The sequence below is a fragment of the Dipodomys spectabilis genome, unplaced genomic scaffold (assembly GCF_019054845.1).
Source record: "Dipodomys spectabilis isolate Male_0828 unplaced genomic scaffold, ASM1905484v1 ptg000140l, whole genome shotgun sequence".
Classification (NCBI taxonomy): Eukaryota; Metazoa; Chordata; class Mammalia; order Rodentia; family Heteromyidae; genus Dipodomys; species Dipodomys spectabilis.
In genome coordinates, this window is record NW_024870817.1 from 6,675,920 (window position 1) to 6,693,438 (window position 17,519).

Sequence of the window (17,519 nt, forward strand, 5' to 3'; positions counted from 1 at the left end):
CCACCCTCCAAGAACTAATCCATATACTGTAATAACTCAATTTGGCACATCTGTTCTATGCCACACCATTTATTATTGATAGATGGCATTTCTGTGCATTTAAAACATCAATGCCTTTTGTTAAGCCTCCCCCTTCAGCCCTTCTCCACCCCACCTTACAGAAACTACTCTAGTTCTTCTCATTCATTTTTAATGTTTCATTCCTTGAGATCTTTGCCACCCACAAGGTCTATTAGGAGAAAAAAGACAGCAGCTACAAATCAACCTTTCCACAGAAGAGGCAGAATACCTTAAGAAGGTTTGTTGTGAAAGATCAAAATTAAGAGGCACCCGCTTCTCCTTTCCACTGGCAAACAAACAAAAGTACATTATGTGAAAATGAAGTACCCCAGGAAGTACCCACTACCTCTCCACGAAATACAGAGATCTCTTTCCTCATCCTAACAGCCTTGCAAAATGCTGCACACAGGGTATTTGGGGAAGGGAGAAGGGGGGCTTGAACCTAAGGCCCTGCACTTAGAGGCATATGTTTACTACTAGAGCCACACCTCCAGCTCTCTTTGCTTTAGGTTATCTTCAGATGAGGTCTTGTGCTTTTTGTTTAGTTTGGTGGACCACTATCCTCCTACTTATGCTTCTGAATAGCTAAGCTTACAGAAGATGCACTACCGCAGATGGCCTAGTTGTTGAGATAGAGGTTTCAGTAACATTTTCCCCTAAGTATTAGCTTTGAACCGTGATCCTCACAACCTTGGCCTCTTGAGCTCACATTACAAGTGTGAGTCACTGAATCCAGTCTGCACAATGGTTGATAGTAAAGAATTCTCCAAAGGATTTGTATTAATTAGCATGCATATATTTTGGAGGGAACATTTATCAGTGTTTAATCAGACCAGTTAGCACTGAAAGTACAAGGACCTTTGTAGAATCTTCAAATATCAAAACTGAACTTTAGAATGAGAAACCAAACAACTTGTGGGTTAGGATGGGACTGAAAACTACAGTAGATACAAATTAGCTTGAATTATAGATAGAATTTTAATATAAACCTAGTTAAAATTTTGCTTATGTGAAGTTAAAATAAATTTTATTTTATATAATTAGCTTATTTGTCATTTCTGACTGTAATTATATATATATGTATATATATATTTAAAAACAACAGTAGATTCAGCTGGGTGCTGATGGATCACACCTGTCATCCTAGCTACTCAGGAGACTGAGATCTGGAACAGCCCAGGCAAGAAAGTCCATGAGACTCTTATCTCCAATAGACCACCAACCAGAAGTAGAGTTGTGGTTCAAAGTGGTAGAGTGTCCTGAGCAAAAAAAGCTCAGGCCCAGAGTACAAGCCCCAAACCAACCAACCAACCAACAAAAACCCAAAGAAACCCAGTAGATTCTAACAACAAGTTTAAGACTGTTCTTGGGTCTTACACATAAATGTAATGTACAGCCTTGACAAGCAGTCCTCTAAAAAGAACATCAAAACCATTCTAACAAAAGTATAAACCTCAGAGAAGAAAAAGAAATATGCAGGCTTTATCTCTATCCCTAACACAATTAAATTCTACTTTGGATGGTTGTTTTTTCTGAGAGTTGAGAAATGAGTGACTAGGAAGCTGCTAAAGCCCCCAAAGGAAACAGAGTCCCAAGAAAGAACCTTTCTCGGGTATCTCCCTGGTCCTCCCAGGGTAAGTGGACAGTGGATGTCAGATGGAGTGGCAGGGAGGCAAGTCTACTTTGGTTACATAAAAAATGGGGAGGAGACGTCTGCCTGTCTTCCTTTTGTGGGGCAGGGAGAAAAATACCAACCACACACATTTATTTAGAATGACTTTCTGTCTAAATAATTCCATGCAAAACCCAGAGGGCTTTTTTTTTCACATGTACCAAATTTAACAAAACAACGAAAAAATATACTGAGCTGGAAATATGTGAGGTTATTGGCATTTTTTCCAAATAATTAAGGAAGACATATGTGAGGAATCTGTGAATTCAATATGCCAGAATATAATTTTACAGTTAGTATTCAGCCTACATATCAAATATCTGACATACAGAAAGCTTAAAGATTCATAAACAGTACAAGGTATTAAATACTTTTACTGGAGAAGATACTAAGGGTACATATGTCTACCCTAGACTTCTTTTAGGGCTTAAATGAAATTAAGAAATCTACCTTCAAAACAGATACCAACTACATGGGTTTCTCAACCCTTAAGACTGTTTCCACAGTGATCTCTTCTCAGAGCACTTATAAGATCCAAGGAAATGGAATGATCATACTTAATTCTTCAGTGTTGCCCTAGGTAATAAATACATGCAGGAACAGGGGCTGCCTTGACTGCTGGAGGGGTACTTGGCAGCAAATAGAGGAAGCAGCCGCTAAACCAAAGGGTAAGGACACCCACAGCTAAAGGCTGCTAGGGTGGTCCAGTGAAGCATGGAGCTCATTGGCTAGAAAGAACTCCAAGAGTGAAGAAGCTGGTCTAGGAATGACAATGAAAGGGACAGGCACACAAGCACTGACAACTTTCAGGAATCATTTCTATACACTTAAAACAAGAGGCAGGGAAACTGGCTAGAGTCCTGTGTCAAGCTTGAGGAGAAAGGGTCTTCAGGCTTGTAAGTCTTGGCTATTGTAACAATTCCAAAAGGAATTCTTCCTCGGCTTGTCTGATAGATAGGGTTAGACTTTGCACTGTAAGGAGGCTGTAACACGTAACGTAGGAAGTCACGGTGCTTCTACAGGTGAAGGTAAGCAAGCACGTGTAGACACTATTATAACCCAAGGCTGCCCCAGCCTTTCAGACTAGAGGCCAGAAGCATTTCTCAATGTTGAGAGTCTGAGCTGTTGGCAGTAACTCTCAGCATGCCAGAATCTGCCCCAGCAGCTCTTGCCTCCAGGTATCACCTCCTGATGGAAGTAGGGGGCAGAGACACTGATCTGGAGTTTTGCTGGAACCTTAGGCAAATGCTCCAGGCCTAGGCTCATCACTGTTATTCCCCAAATTGATGGGAGGGAAACCATCACCCTTTTGATCGCTGCTCAGCACAAGGAAGTACATAACCAAATAAAAGGGTGTGAAGGCCTTACAGTACACACAGACCTGGTCACTTCTAGATTCAATTCAGGCCCTTCCCCCTAAAAAAAAGTGGGGGTCACAGAAAGGTGGAAAGAGCAACAAAAAATCCAAACAACTACCCAATCAACCACGCAGTCACTACCACCAAGAACAACAAAACAGGGTCTTTGGGAACTCAGGAATGAGGTTAGAAGCAGTGACGATGTATTTCAAAACGCCAGCTAACTGGAATGCTACTCACCAAGACATTTTCTCTTGGCAGTACTTCATGTATGTAAATGAATGTCACATACCTTGAGTGGAAAGATGAAACTCCCCTTCCCTAGTCTCTACAATCACCACACAGCAGATGAGAAGTAGTTAATGATGTCATATCAATTCAATCCACAGTGCACATACTATGTTCCCACATGAAACAACTCCATCAGAATTAAGATAAATGTTCTTTTGGTTCAAAACTCTTGCAATATCCTGCTAAGTGGAGCATAAAAAAGAATTCCCTTCTCTGAGCTGAGGTGCGCAAGTAGGGGGTCCTGAGTTCTAGCTCTCTCTCTCTCACACCCCCCCCCCCCCTCCTCTACTATCCACAGAAGCAGTTTCACTTGAGTTGTCTTGATCCAACAGTACCAGGTGTTTACTGCAAGGCTGTCCCATTATTAGCTTGCATTTTAGATGTGTGTTAGCTACTCTTATTACTTAACACTTAAAACTTGAAGAGTTTCAAAGTCCTTAGGTGACTCCACGCATGAGAACACAAAATTTAAAACAGTGGAAGAGCAAGTTCTACTACAGTTAAAACAAATAAAGACAAAATGGGTAAGGTAGCAGTATCCATTGTTCAACACTGTAGGTAACTACTTTTACATGCCACATTCCACAGAGGCAGAAATTGTTTGGTTAGCATTAATGGAAGCCAACAAAAAAAAGTCCCCACTATCCAGTGTTTCCTTCTTGCCCCTTTCCCTCAAAATGTTGACTCAAAGAAAACTTAACCAGGCAGAGAGATACATTTGGACATGTGACAGAAAAACAAGTTCTGACTCTCAGCTGTGTATCAGACTTGGCTTCCTGCCTCTGGTTTAAAATATGGAGGAGTGTGGATTTGTTTTAAAGCAGCAAAGGCCCACCACACCCTCATGGAATCCTGCCTAGCTTGGACAGACCTTTGGTTAATTTCACTTACAAATGGAGGATTCTGAAGGATTCTTCCTCCTTCCAAACCACATCTGGGAAGAAGCAGTGGCACTCTTAGGGAGATTACAAAGATGGTAAATGACTTCTTACCTAAAGTATTACTATTTTTTTGGATTGGGTACTCTTCCTGAGCTCTTTTGCTTAAGGCTAATGTTCTACCACTTTGAGGCACAGCACCATGTCAGGTTTTCTGCTGGTTAATTGGAGACAAGAGTCTCACAGACCTTCTTGCCCTTGAACTGTGTGTGATCCTCAGATCTCAGCCTCCTGAGTAGCTGGGATTACAGGTGTGAGCCACCAGCACCTGGCTTATCTAAAGTAATTAAAAGCACATGGAAAGCATAAAGATATACCTGTGTGACAGTATAGCAGAAAGAATAACCAAAGTGGGCCAATACACCTTATAAAATGAATGATCTTTCACACTTACAGGTTTATTATCTAGCTAATAATTTCTCCTTTCCTTGATTTCTTTCACCACAAGTACTTGGAAATCTTTTTACTTCCAGGCACTTTATTGAAACTATTATAAAGTGGTGTAGTTCCTGAGACTATGATCTTATAATCCAGTACAAACAAGAGCCTTATAGGCAATAGGAAAGGACAAATGAGAACACTGGCTCCGGAAATTATAGCTGAGATCTATGCTTCTAAAATCCATTCTTTAATATATCAGAATTGTTTCTAAAATAAGGTGAAAAAGGCATGTATAGTATGGTTCCCTGAGGGTTTAAACAATGAGATGGGACCCTGAAAAATGATTAATTAAGACAGATGATTATCAACATAAAGAAAGATAAACATGAGGGGCCATCTTGACTGCGTAAAATGAAAAAAAACTATGCCAAGTCCCAGGAGTAAAAACTGTCCCTTGGAAAAGCAGCCAACTTAGGAAGGGGTATGCCCTGGGAAATCATGTGAGCTAACCTGTAGCTGATCTCTCTGGCCTATTCTCCTTCCTGTTCATGACACTCATGTCAACTTGCTAATAAATAATCTCTTGGAATCAGCCCACTACAAGGGTACTCCGTAAACCTCTGAGTAAATATACAGATCCATATTTTTCTGCTGGTTCTTGCAAATTTACGTGCTTAGACTGAAGCAGAGGCTACAGTCGCTCCATGTCTCCCACACAGTGGTTCCTTTAATACTTAGGGCTGCAGATCACGAAATGAATCTCACACTTATCGGACACTTGATTAGACTGAGCAGGGCATTTTCTCACTGGTTCCCAGTATGCCTCAATCAACTCTATTAGCATCACGATATAAAGTTAGGAAAATTTTAAGTAACACATCCCCCAAAGCAAGAATTACCTGTAAAACACATTTTCCTAAAAACAAGTAAGAAATTTGACATTTATAAGGATTATTTACAAATGTATCTATAAGACAGTGTATCTGGAAGAAAAACGATTTCTCTATATATTCTCAAAGAAAATGTCATTCTCCCTAACCTCCACAACACTGTCACATACAAGAACAGTAATGTCCCTACCTTGCAACCACAATTCTGCCAATGGGAGAAGGAACATCTTAGTCTATAAAGCTAATAGGAATCACTAATCCATAGCACACATAGTCTTTGCAGACATACTAAAAACATAATGGGTTATAAAAACTTGGCTCCAAAAACTGTACTAGGTTTGAGGTCAACAGAGGACAGATTTTCAAACCTTGATCCAGAGATATGTTTAAATGACAGTTGAAAGCCTTTGCAATGCAGGCATGTCTGGCTCTGATTTTGTAACCAACAGAAAATGATCCAGAACACTGATTAACAGGCCCATATGCTGTTGCAGAAAAAATACATACACGCTAAGGGTCAATCAGCACAGAAAAGTGGACACACCTCATGATCTAGGAGTCTATAAACAGGCCGATGTTTCATTTCAATGGCGAACTGTTATATAGAACTTGTGTAAGGTATTAAACCATAAACAACACTGTTTCTCTAAATCTCTACTGAAAGTGTAAGGACCTTCTGAGAAAGTATCTGTAGAATTTGAGACTAAGGGATTATTACAGAAATAGGAAATACATAAACACTCCTGATGTGCCCATTAGGGCCTACTGCTTCTGACAGGCACTGGGTACTGCCCATGGGATTATCAGGAGCTGGCAGATGATGGCAGGGGCAAGAACATTCACAACACCCCAGCATGTCCACTTACTAGGCCAACAGTCATCTGGTTTGGTCAAGCACAAAGAGCCCACTCACTCTCCAAATTCACACTGCCTTAGGGAAAACTCTTTTTCCTCTTTTTCAAGGAAGAAGCACAGTAAAATACATAGAAGATCTGGAATAAGGCCGGATGTTGTTCCAATCAATTCCTCTACTTCTTATTTTGTTTCAATGAAATTAAGGATAGTAGAAAGAACGTAGATGATTTAAAAATTTTAAAATGTAACCTGGTGTTCATTCATGCTATGCAAATTTGTACAATTGAGATAAATCCTGGCTCTATTGATTTTAATATATGCTACTAGGAATTCATTTATAAAGTACAAAATCATTTCCATAGAATAAAGAATTTACTTCTCAATTGCTTTCTGTGATTATGGCTGATTCTCATAGAGCAACTCTGTTTATGTAGACACTCACAGATAAACAGAATAAACTAGAGTTGATGCTGGGAGGGCAGCAAAGAATGTGAAAGAGAATGAGAGAAGCCAAACATCTCCACAGATGAGCTAGTTCCTGTGGAATACGTTGAGACACAGGGGATTTATTCACATGTGTCTTCTGTGGGATACCTTCTCCCGCCCAACAAGAAAAATTGCTCTTTCTCCCACTGTAGATAACTAACTCTGCCAGATCTAAGCTTGTCCCTCTCATTTCAACTCTCCCTCAGTTACCTGCATGCCTGCAGCTGCCTCTCTCAGCCAAGATGGGGAAGATGGCCCAGAGCTGATGTGGATCTCAGCCAAGGTGTGTAGGTGTGCCAGAAACCCTGGCAGCCTTGGGGTGGAGAGATGAAAAACCTGCCCTGGCTTCCTCTTCACGAACACGTCTACTCAAGCTGGCCAACTGGTACAGATTCTCCAGAGAGCATGAGAACAAGCAGGGTAGTGGATGGCATAAACAAAAACAGTGGCCCTGAAAAAGCAAACCTGCACATACCGTGACTGCTAGTAAAACAAGCCCTACCTTCCCAGGGAAGTGGGCAGTGGTCAGTGGACAAGGGGAGTTGAAGCAACACCATATTGAAGGCTGATGTGCTTTTAAAAATCACCATTTAATCAAAATCATTGTTTATCACGTGGAAAAAAAGGCTTCCCTTACAACCTTTAAAATACAGATAACTTCATGTTCTTTCATTCTGTTTCTTAGATTTTGTGTGTACTTCTGATGAAGGAAAGGGGAGTGCTTTGGGAACAGGAAGCCCTCACTAAGCGAAGTTTAAAAATGGCTTAAGAAATCAGGCTCCCAGAACTGAGCTGCGTTTGTGACCAGACACGGCAAAATACCTTGGATCCTGTGCTTCAGTATACAGATGAAAGCAATGAAATGAATGGGTATTTAAAGAAAATATTTCCACTACAAAACCTGGCCAGCCAACACTTGTTCAGATAAAATACTTGGCCATACAAGGCTGCTTTAGTATCTACAATGCATCGTTGGCCACATAAGGATGCTTTAATATCTGCAATTTACCATACTGGTTATTCAATACTGCTTTATGTATGTGCTTGTTTTAAGTAAAGTTGTGTTATGGTTAGGGGAAGTATCTTGCCCTATCCCTACAGCCCACCTCTCACTCCCCAGAAAACTTGTTGACATGTTACTTCCTGATGATGGATTTAATCATTGAGAGGTGAATGGATTGTTGAGGGCCCTGGCCTATCAATGTATGATAGCATTACAGGGAGGGGACAGAAGTAGGTAGGGCCCAGTTGGAGGAAGTAGGTAGAGGGAGGGGCACACGGTAGAAACAGAACCTTGTCTCTGGCCTTTCTCTCTGCTTTCTGATCAACATATTATGACAAGACTTTGCCATGTACTTCTGTTACCAGGATATTCTGCCTTGCTTCTACCTAAAGCAACTGCTTTAATCAATCTTAGACTGAAACCTCTGAAACAATTTTTTCTCTTTAAACTGTTTCTTCCAGGTACTTGTCACTGTGACAAAAAGTCTAACACAAGCTGGGACTCACATGAAAAAATCCTTATGAAATACATGTGTATACTATACACAGTACACCCAAGGGAAAAATCAGATCTTGTTTAGAACTTATTTTGTAAGACATGCTTTTTATACCTCATATGCTTTTTCTTCTTAAAGTGTTTATTTGACCCTGGGTAGGTAAGAGTGTACTACAGTTTTTTTAGACCTTTGCTTAGTTTCACCAGCATGTACCATACCAACCTTGAGACAGACCATCAAGAGTAACCTTTCAGATGCTTATAGGGCCCTGGAGAGACTTAAGAGAAAGAAAGGGCAGAAAACAATAATGAAAAACTCCCAACAACTATGAGAGGTCCTGAAGCCATTCAGCAATTTGCCTCTGATACAACATGGTCACCAGATGTGTCAAAATAGTTTCGAATAGTGTAATTAAAGAGCCACACACTCTCCTTGCCTTCTTGAATTCAGGCCAATAGACCAGTTTTTTTTTCCCTCTCTTCTTTTCTGAAATGGGTAAAACCTTTGTTAGTTGCCAAATAAAAGGCTAATACAAAATTATACTTTCATTTGCTGCAATGAAATCATTTTAAGTACCTTGGTGTGCATTGTTCCACTGATATAATATTGTACAGGGTTACTGGGTGTCCCTCAAATATTTTCACCATCATCAGTAAAATGTACAGAACTTTTGAGTCAAATGACAAAAAGAAGTGATGTGTGATTGGAAGGAAGGCATGGGAAATACTATTTCCAAATGCACCAGCTCTCATTAGTCTCTGTAGTCTTAATCTGAAGTGATCCTTCCAAGTCCTTAATTATTTGAACAACTGCTGATAACTTTCCCATTCCCAAGACAATTTGCAATGACTATTCTCAGGTTTTTAGATGCCCTGCAAATCTGCAGCAACAATAGATTTTGGTTATGATCTATCTTATAACCTCACAATGGTGTATTTTCATAATATGATTTATAGTAAATACACAATGTGAGATAGAGCTATGAAAAATTACTTGCTTACATATAAAAACCATAGGAAGAAAAGTAAGTTGTAGAATTTGGTAAGGCAAAAGGTAAACTTGAGCTTTTACTGGGAGTTAAAAGATAAAGCGTTTGGAGATCCCCTAAGATGTCTGGACCAATGTGCATGTCATCTTTGTTCAGAGCAATGACTTCTACTTTTAGATTTGTGACATCCCTAGGAGACTCCAGGTATCTCCTAAAGTGTTATAAAATCCTTCTGTCTCACAAAATGCCACATAAAATAATGTTTAAATTCATTTAAGACAATATGCCATGCATTTTAAGATAAGGAAAGGTGACCTGGAATCCAAAGAATAGTCTTAAGGATTTTAAAAGCTTGATCCTTGTCAACTGTATTTCAATCTAACCCAACTTAAGGTATAGTATACTTAGGAAATTAAAGTAAGATGAGATGGTCTGTGTGCAGTTTTATGGCTGGGGAAGAAAGGGAAGAGAGTGGTTTACTTAGAACACTATTCTAATAGAAATCATGATTTTATCTAATAACGATTAAATCAGCACTAAATTAAATCAGCAGCTAGAAACCTCTCCAACTACGTCTGCTAAGACAATGGTGCACTGAAGTTGGTGTCAACCATCTCTGTACATTATCAGCTTCTTTGATACAGACAAACATGGACTACAGACACTGAGTGGCAGGAAGGCAAGTATGACTCAATTTTGCCAGCTTTTCCCTTAGCTTCTGATTTAAACTGTTAACCTGCAGCCATGACATTGCATGAGGTGAATATATCATTGTTCTACAACATTCAAGTCTTTAACTTCCTTGGTCACTAAGAAGTTAATAACTAAAACACCATTATGGGCTTGACACTGGGAAGCAAGGTTCATGGCCAATACATTCACTATAACTTTTTGTTTTTTAAACTGTGAAAATACCATACAGAGGGGTTACAATTACATGAGCAAGGTAATGAGTACGTTTCTTATCAAGCATTGTTGCCTCTTCCTTTGTTTCCCCTTACCATCTCTTCCCATCTCCCTCACCCACCACATCCCCTTCGCCCCCTCTGCCGCCCGCCCTCCCTCCCTCCCTCGGCGCCCCCCCCCATTCACTATAACTTTTAAAGCTCCAATAAAGTATGTTTCTTGATGGGTCACTGCCTTAGGCTTGACACCTTCCCTTATCCAGATCACCCACTTCAGTTATCTAATAAATCTGAACATATTTCCTTAAGAGTCACACGCATATGCACTCAAAAGGTATTACTGAAAAAAAGGGACACATTTTTTTCATTAAGTAAGCTTGCCTTTTCTCTCTGGAGAACTCCATTTCAATGTTTACTTTTTATTCTTCGTATCACTGCCCATTTAAATTTAGACCCACATTCTAGAACGAATTCCCTACTAAACAATTTTTATTTAATCTTTTACTAGCTCTGTAATTGCTTTCCAAGAAGACAAAGTTTTCTCTAAACTAGGCCATTTATAATAGATTTCAAAAGTTGTCTGAAGAACTGAACATCTGCAAGTCATGCGCAGAAAGAAAAAGAAAAAGTAAACTTGCCTTGTTTGTAGCAGTAGCACTGGATCCAGGAACTACGGGTACATTTGTCACTTGAACTGAAAGATAATTATTATCTATGAGTGGCCAGGCACCTTCTACTTTGCATGTTTGGAAGTGATCCTTGAAAGTTCTAAGGTGAGGATCTCCAAACAAGCCACAGAAAAGGTAGTTGGGAGGGATCTGGTCCCCTCCCCTGTGTTCTCTGGCTCCTGTGTGGCTGTGATAATTACAAGGATCATGGGTCACTTCCGGGTTGGTAGAAGACGTGGGTCCATCCTTGGAGCAGTTCCTCTGGCTCATGAGGTCACTGATACCTAACACAGCAGAATGGTATACTAGATTGCCACGGCAGGCTTTTGAAGTTCGCTGGGTGCAACCAGCATAGGCACGCAGTGCCTTGCAAAACTCAGAGTCAAAGCCGTCAATGGCAGAGTTCAGGTGTGAAGTCAGGGACACAAAGTCTGTGGTACACTTTTGGATTCGGCATTGGGCTGGCTGTTGGCAGTCACCTATGGGAAAGAAGAAAAACCAAACATGTGTAAATGCTTCATAACTTCCTGAGCTACATGAGAAAATGACATTGACATTCTCCTCTGGGAACTGTCTGTTCTAGTTCATATACTCCTATTTTAAGAGTCCTTCAGGAATAGGGTTGTGTTATCCTTACATGTCTCTCAAGTTAAGGCACTGTGAGAGAAGCTGCATGCAGTGGGTTAAGCTTAAAGCTTCAAAACGTGGGCCTTCAGGCATGAATCTGAGTCAGGTCTACTGTTCCTCGGTTAAAATTACAAGGGATAGTGATATTTTATGAATTTTGCTACATTTATAGAATTCGACAAAGATTCTTTTGCACTAATGCAAAGGTGAAGACATGAACTTTGTTTTGATTTTAAAACTGTGTAATTTGCTTCGGAAAGCATTGTAAGAGCAGCACTTTGCAAGAACTATGATTAAAGCCTTTACATTTGGGGAAGGGGTAAAATCCTAAATGATAGTATAGATTACTTAAAAATTTTTTTTACTTTACTCATAAGTTACAGGATCAGAATATTAGGGCGAAAATCTTGAGGCATGTTAGCAACAAACATGGTCACAATTTTCTCGTTTCTATAAAAATGTCAATTCTCTGCTTACAAAAAAAAAATGGAGTGATTCATTTGATCAAAACTTGTATTACTTTTCTTCATAAACATCCAGTGCTGTCACCTCAGCATACCAGCTCTCAAGCAGATTACAAATGCACTACATTAAAAAGTATACAAAATCAATGATGACCTCTATAATTTTTTAAAATGTAATTAGAGATCTTTAGAGCAGAGAATTAGTAATTATGTATCAACTTTACTTCTCCTCTCAAACCAGAAATTCATATAACTCTAGCACAACGCCCTATGTTTTGAAAAAAGAAAACCAAAACCAAAAAACCAACCCTTCAAATTAACTTTTTTTTTTGTCAGCAGCCTATCAAATAACAATTTATAAAAACACAAGAAAAAGAAATCACAAGAACTGTGAACACTACATTACTCATATCTGCCAATCAGTTTAACAATTCTGTTTCACAAAATTGGAATAAAATTACTGAAAGAGAAATACTTTATCAACTGCAGATTTTTACGGGAATGAGCTGTCATATATATTTGTCTTACTAAGTTCTTTTCAGGCTTTTAAACTACAGAAGTTTCTTAATTTCTCAAGTTGGATTAGGCCTCTCCTTTGAGAAATGAGGTGGTACTAAGATGACCTTTGTGACCTCCAAGCATAAAGTGTTTTACAAAATTGAAGCCAGGGGCTGGGAAGGTGGCTCAGTGGTAGAGAGCTTGCCTTGCATGCATGAGGCCGTGGGTTCGATTCCTAGCACCACATAAGCAAAAGGAAAAAAGCCGGAAGTGGCGCTGTGGCTCAAGTGGTAGAGCACTAGCCTTGAGCTGAAGAGCTGAGGGACAGCACCCAGGCCCAGAGTTCCGGCCCCATGACCGGACCCAAAAGAAAAAAAAAAAAAGAAAATTTAAGGCCAGTGGATTATGCGTTTGCTCATTCGTTGTTTTTCTGCAATGGTCTGCATGAGGCCCAAACTGGCCTTAATTACAGATCCTCCTGCCTCAGCCTCCCAAGAACTAGGATTACAGGCATGGATCACTCCTGGCTAACACTAGTGGTTTATTTTTATTTTTTTGATTTGTCATGGGGCTTGAACTCTGGGCCTGGGTGCTGTCCCTCATCTCTTCAGCTCAAGGGGAGTACTCTACCACCTGAGCCACAGCGCCACTTCTGGTTTTCTGGTGGTTAATTTGAGATAAGAGTCTCAGGGAGGGCTGGGAAGGTGGCTCAGTGGTAGAGTACTTGCCTTGCACACATGAGGCCCTGAGTTTGATTCCTCAGCACCACATAAGCAAAAAGAAAAAAAGCCGGAAGTGGCACTGTGGCTCAAGTGGTAGAGGGCTAGCCTTGAGCTGAAGAGCTGAAGGACAGCGCCCAGGCCCAGAGTTCAGGCCCCATGACTGGACCCCCTACCCCTACCAAAAAAAAAAAAAGAGACTCAGGGATTTTCCTGCTAGGGATGGCTTTGAGTTGCAATCCTCAGATCTCAACTTCCTGAGTAGCTAGGGTAACAGGCGCAAGCCACTTGCACCAGTCTTAGTGGTTTACTTTTAAATACATAATTATCTGAATGTGGTTCAAATAGTACAGTACTTGCCTGATGAGGCATTGAGTTCAATCTTTAGTACCATATATGTGTATGTTTATATGTGCATATATGCATGTATATGTATTTCAATAAATATCAGAATATTATCAAGATTTTGGACTTCATCTGGGAAAATTCATCAAACATTAATCCTAATATTGTGTTAGAAAGACATTTTAATATTTTCAGTAGCAAACTGCTTTTAAGTTTGAAATAAACAGCCAGAAATCTATTTCTGGCTTTACTTAGAAGAACGGGGGGTGGGGGGGGGAGGGGGAGCCCCACAAACTCTGATAACAACTCTATCATTTAAACATTTGAAAGACCAAACAAGAAAAATATTATACCTAGACTTCACATTCATTTTAACTGCAACATAAGATAACAGCAAAATTATTACTATCTTTTAATTTTTTTTTGGGGGGGGGGTTCTGGTCGTGGGGCCTGAACTCTGGGCCTGGGCACTGTCCCTCAGCTCTTTAGCTCAAGGCTAGCCCTCTACCACTTGAGCCACAGCACCACTTCCGGCTTTTTTCTTTTTGCTTATGTGGTGCTGAGGAATCGAACCCAGGGCCTCAGGCATGCAAGGCAAGTGCTCTACCACTGAGCCAACTTCCCAGCCCTATCTTTTTTTTTTTTAATTTTATTTTATTTTATTTGTGAACATACTGTACAGAGGGGTTACAATTACATGGGCAGGATAATGCGTACATTTCTTACCAAGCATTGCAGCCTCCTTCACATCTCTTCCCAGCCTCCCTCCTCCCCCCCAATCCCAATCCATCCCCCCCCCCCCCCCCCCCTGCACCAACGTTGCAAAGTTCGTTTTGGTCATGACAACTTGTACTTCTCATTGTTGCAACAGGTCCACCTGTATCCTTAAACAACTGGTTTTTCCCCATCTCCTCCACAAGTTATACTGACATCAAATATAGTGAAAGCAGGGGTTATACTGTGGGGGAGGGTCATACAAAGCAACAAAGAGATAATCTTATAAATGCGTTTGAAACACATGCATGAAAGAAAAAAACATTAAAATACATATCTAAGTGTTCATTTTCCTGACATCACATTATCGGACCTTTTCCGCTTGACTCATACATATACTAGATATTGCAAATAAGGGAAACCATGGGACCTATGTTTCTTTGGGCCTGGCTTACTTCACTTAATATAATTTTTTCCAAGTTTTTCCGTTTCCTAACAAATGGGGCAATGTCATTCTTTCTGATGGAGGCATAGAATTCCATTGTGTATATATACCACATTTTCTTGATCCATTCATCTACTGAGGGGCATCTGGGTTGGTTCCATATCTTAGTTATGGTAAATAATGCTGCAATAAACATTGTTGTGCTGGTAGCTTTAGTGTGGTCTTGTTTGTAAACATTTGGGTAAATGCCCAAAAGTGGGATTGCTGGGTCATAGGGGAGTTCTATGTGAAGTCTTTTGAGGAACCTCCATACTGCTTTCCAAAGTGGTTGAACAAGTTTACATTCCCACCAACAATGAAGTAAGGTTCCTTTCTGTCCACATCCCCTCCAGCATCTGTTGTTGTCAGAGTTCTTGATTTTTGCCGTTCTAACTGGGGTGAGGTGATATCTCAATGTTGTTTTGATTTGCATTTCTTTTATGGCTAGGGATGTTGAACATTTCTTCATGTGTCTATTGGCCATCCTTCTTTCTTCTTCAGAGAAGTTTCTCTTTAAGTCTTTCGCCCACTTATTTATTGGGCAGTTGTTTCTTTGAGGATTTGTTGTTGGGGGGTTTAATTTTTTGAGTTCCAAGTATATTTTAGATATGAGACCCTTGTCCGTTGTATGGCTAGTGAAGATCTTCTCCCAATCCGTGGGCTTTCTATTGATCTTGCTAGCTATGTCATTTGCCCTGCAGAAGCTCTGCAACTTTATGCAATCCCATTTGTCCAACCTTTCTTTGATTTGTTGTGTTTCCGGGTCTCTATTCAAAAAATTTCGGCCTGAGCCAAGGAGACCTAGGGTTTCTCCTATTCCATCCTGTAATGTTTTCAGAGTTTCTGCTTTGACTTCAAGGTCTTTGATCCATTTGGAGTTGATTCTGGTGCAGGGTGATATACAAGGATCTAGCTTTAGTTTTCTACATGTTGTTAACCAATTTTGCCAGCACCATTTACTGAAGAGGCTGTCTTTCTTCCATTCTATTGTTTTAGCTCCCTTATCGAAGATTAGATGGCTATAGGTCTGTAGGTTCATTTCTGGGTTTTCAATTCTATTCCATTCCCAGCCCTATCTTTTAATTTTTTTTTGCCTGCCCTGGGGCCTGAACTCTGGGCCTGGGCTCTGTCCCTGAACTTCTTTTGCTCAAGACTAACACTCTACCACTTGAGTCACAACGCCACTTCTGGTTTTTCTGAGTATTTTACTGCAGAGAAGAGTCTCATGGACTTTCCTGAGCAGGGTTGGCTACAAACTACAATCCTCTAATCTCAGCCTCCTGAGTAGTTAGGATGACAGGCATGAGCCACTGGCGATTGTTGCAAAATTAATTTTTAATAGTTTTGAACCTAAAAATTTATAGCATTTTACAAAAATCATTTTAGAAAAGTCACAAAACCACTGTCATATATTTGGCCTGTTTTACACTTGCTTGGTCCAAAACTGATAAAAATAGCTCTAATCTTTACAGGATAATACCTTTCTCCATAACAGATTATACCATTTTCAGTGAAAAACAAAGCCAAACAACTAACATTTACTGAAAATCAAAATGAAACAATGACAAAAACTCCTAAAAGGCAATACAAGCCATTTTACAGCTGGGAAAACCAGCAAATGGTATTAAAGGCCTTGAGCTGTTAGGACTGTGCACAGCTGCTCTGAGCCAGAATGTGACACCTTTCCTCAAATCTTGTTTACCTTCTACCATAGGCTATGTCTTTATTTAATTCCATAACAACAGTATTCTTGACAGCTGAACAAAAGACTATTACTTAAAAAAAGATCAGATTCACAGTAAGTAGAAAACAAAAACAGGGCCAAGATCACTCAGTAATGAACAACTCTTAGACTACAAATGACGGCACACGCAAGAACTTTCCGCTAAACTTGCAGGGCCTATTTGTTCTTTTTATGGTCTATAAAATCTATCCTAGCATACGTTTACTTATAATTACTTCAAATAGTCATAAAATACCAAAAGTAAGAATAGCATGGAAATTAGGATGGAACGGTGCAGAAGGTAAAGGGAAACACAATTTGGCTTCTGAGCTCCTTTTCCTCTCTTTTCTTCCCCACCCTCACTCTCAAGCTTTCCCTTTTTCCTAACAAGTAGGTGCTGATGGCTCTGGGAAATTACACACAAAACACAACTCTAGTTCTTTTCCTAGGAGCCATTTGAAGCAAGAGATGACTGGAGGGAGGAGGGCTAACCAGAGAGAAAATGCTTCTGGGTCAGCATTTTCAGCTGCATTTCAGGCTCTGGATAATGACTAATTTGTAGCATACACCCAGAAATATCCAGGCTTCATGAATTTATAATGACAATGCACACTTTGCCTGTTACAGGCGGTAAAGTAAGCCGTCTGTCAAACTGCCAAGACAATGCAGAGCAGAAACCATCTCAAGAATGTAGCCAAGAAGGCCATGAAGTATATAAGTAAGCAAGTAACTCCCATACCACATCTCTATTCAGGAACTGCAGAGGTTTGCTTAAAATAAAATTTAAAACATGCATGCATATGTAAATAAGCAAGACCCATTTCCCAGGGGCAAGATTTGAAAGCTGCACTTACACGTTTTTCTGTATGAGGGGAGATCATCCATAGTTGCTGTGACAGTATTTTCAGGCTAGATATTGAAAGTGGTAAAGGATTTGTGGCTCTAGAGCTTTCA

General features: G+C 40.0%; 1 protein-coding gene across 2 annotated transcripts in view; it reads right to left on the reverse strand.

Moving 5' to 3' along the window:
* Positions 1-17,519, reverse strand: part of Rgmb (repulsive guidance molecule BMP co-receptor b) — a 30,250-nt gene that overhangs the window by 6,365 nt on the left and 6,366 nt on the right. For both annotated transcript variants that reach the window (XM_042690984.1, XM_042690983.1), the window contains exon 4: positions 10,962-11,470. In XM_042690984.1, the coding sequence (XP_042546918.1) occupies positions 10,962-11,470 (509 nt within the window). The remainder of the gene's footprint in view (positions 1-10,961; positions 11,471-17,519) is intronic.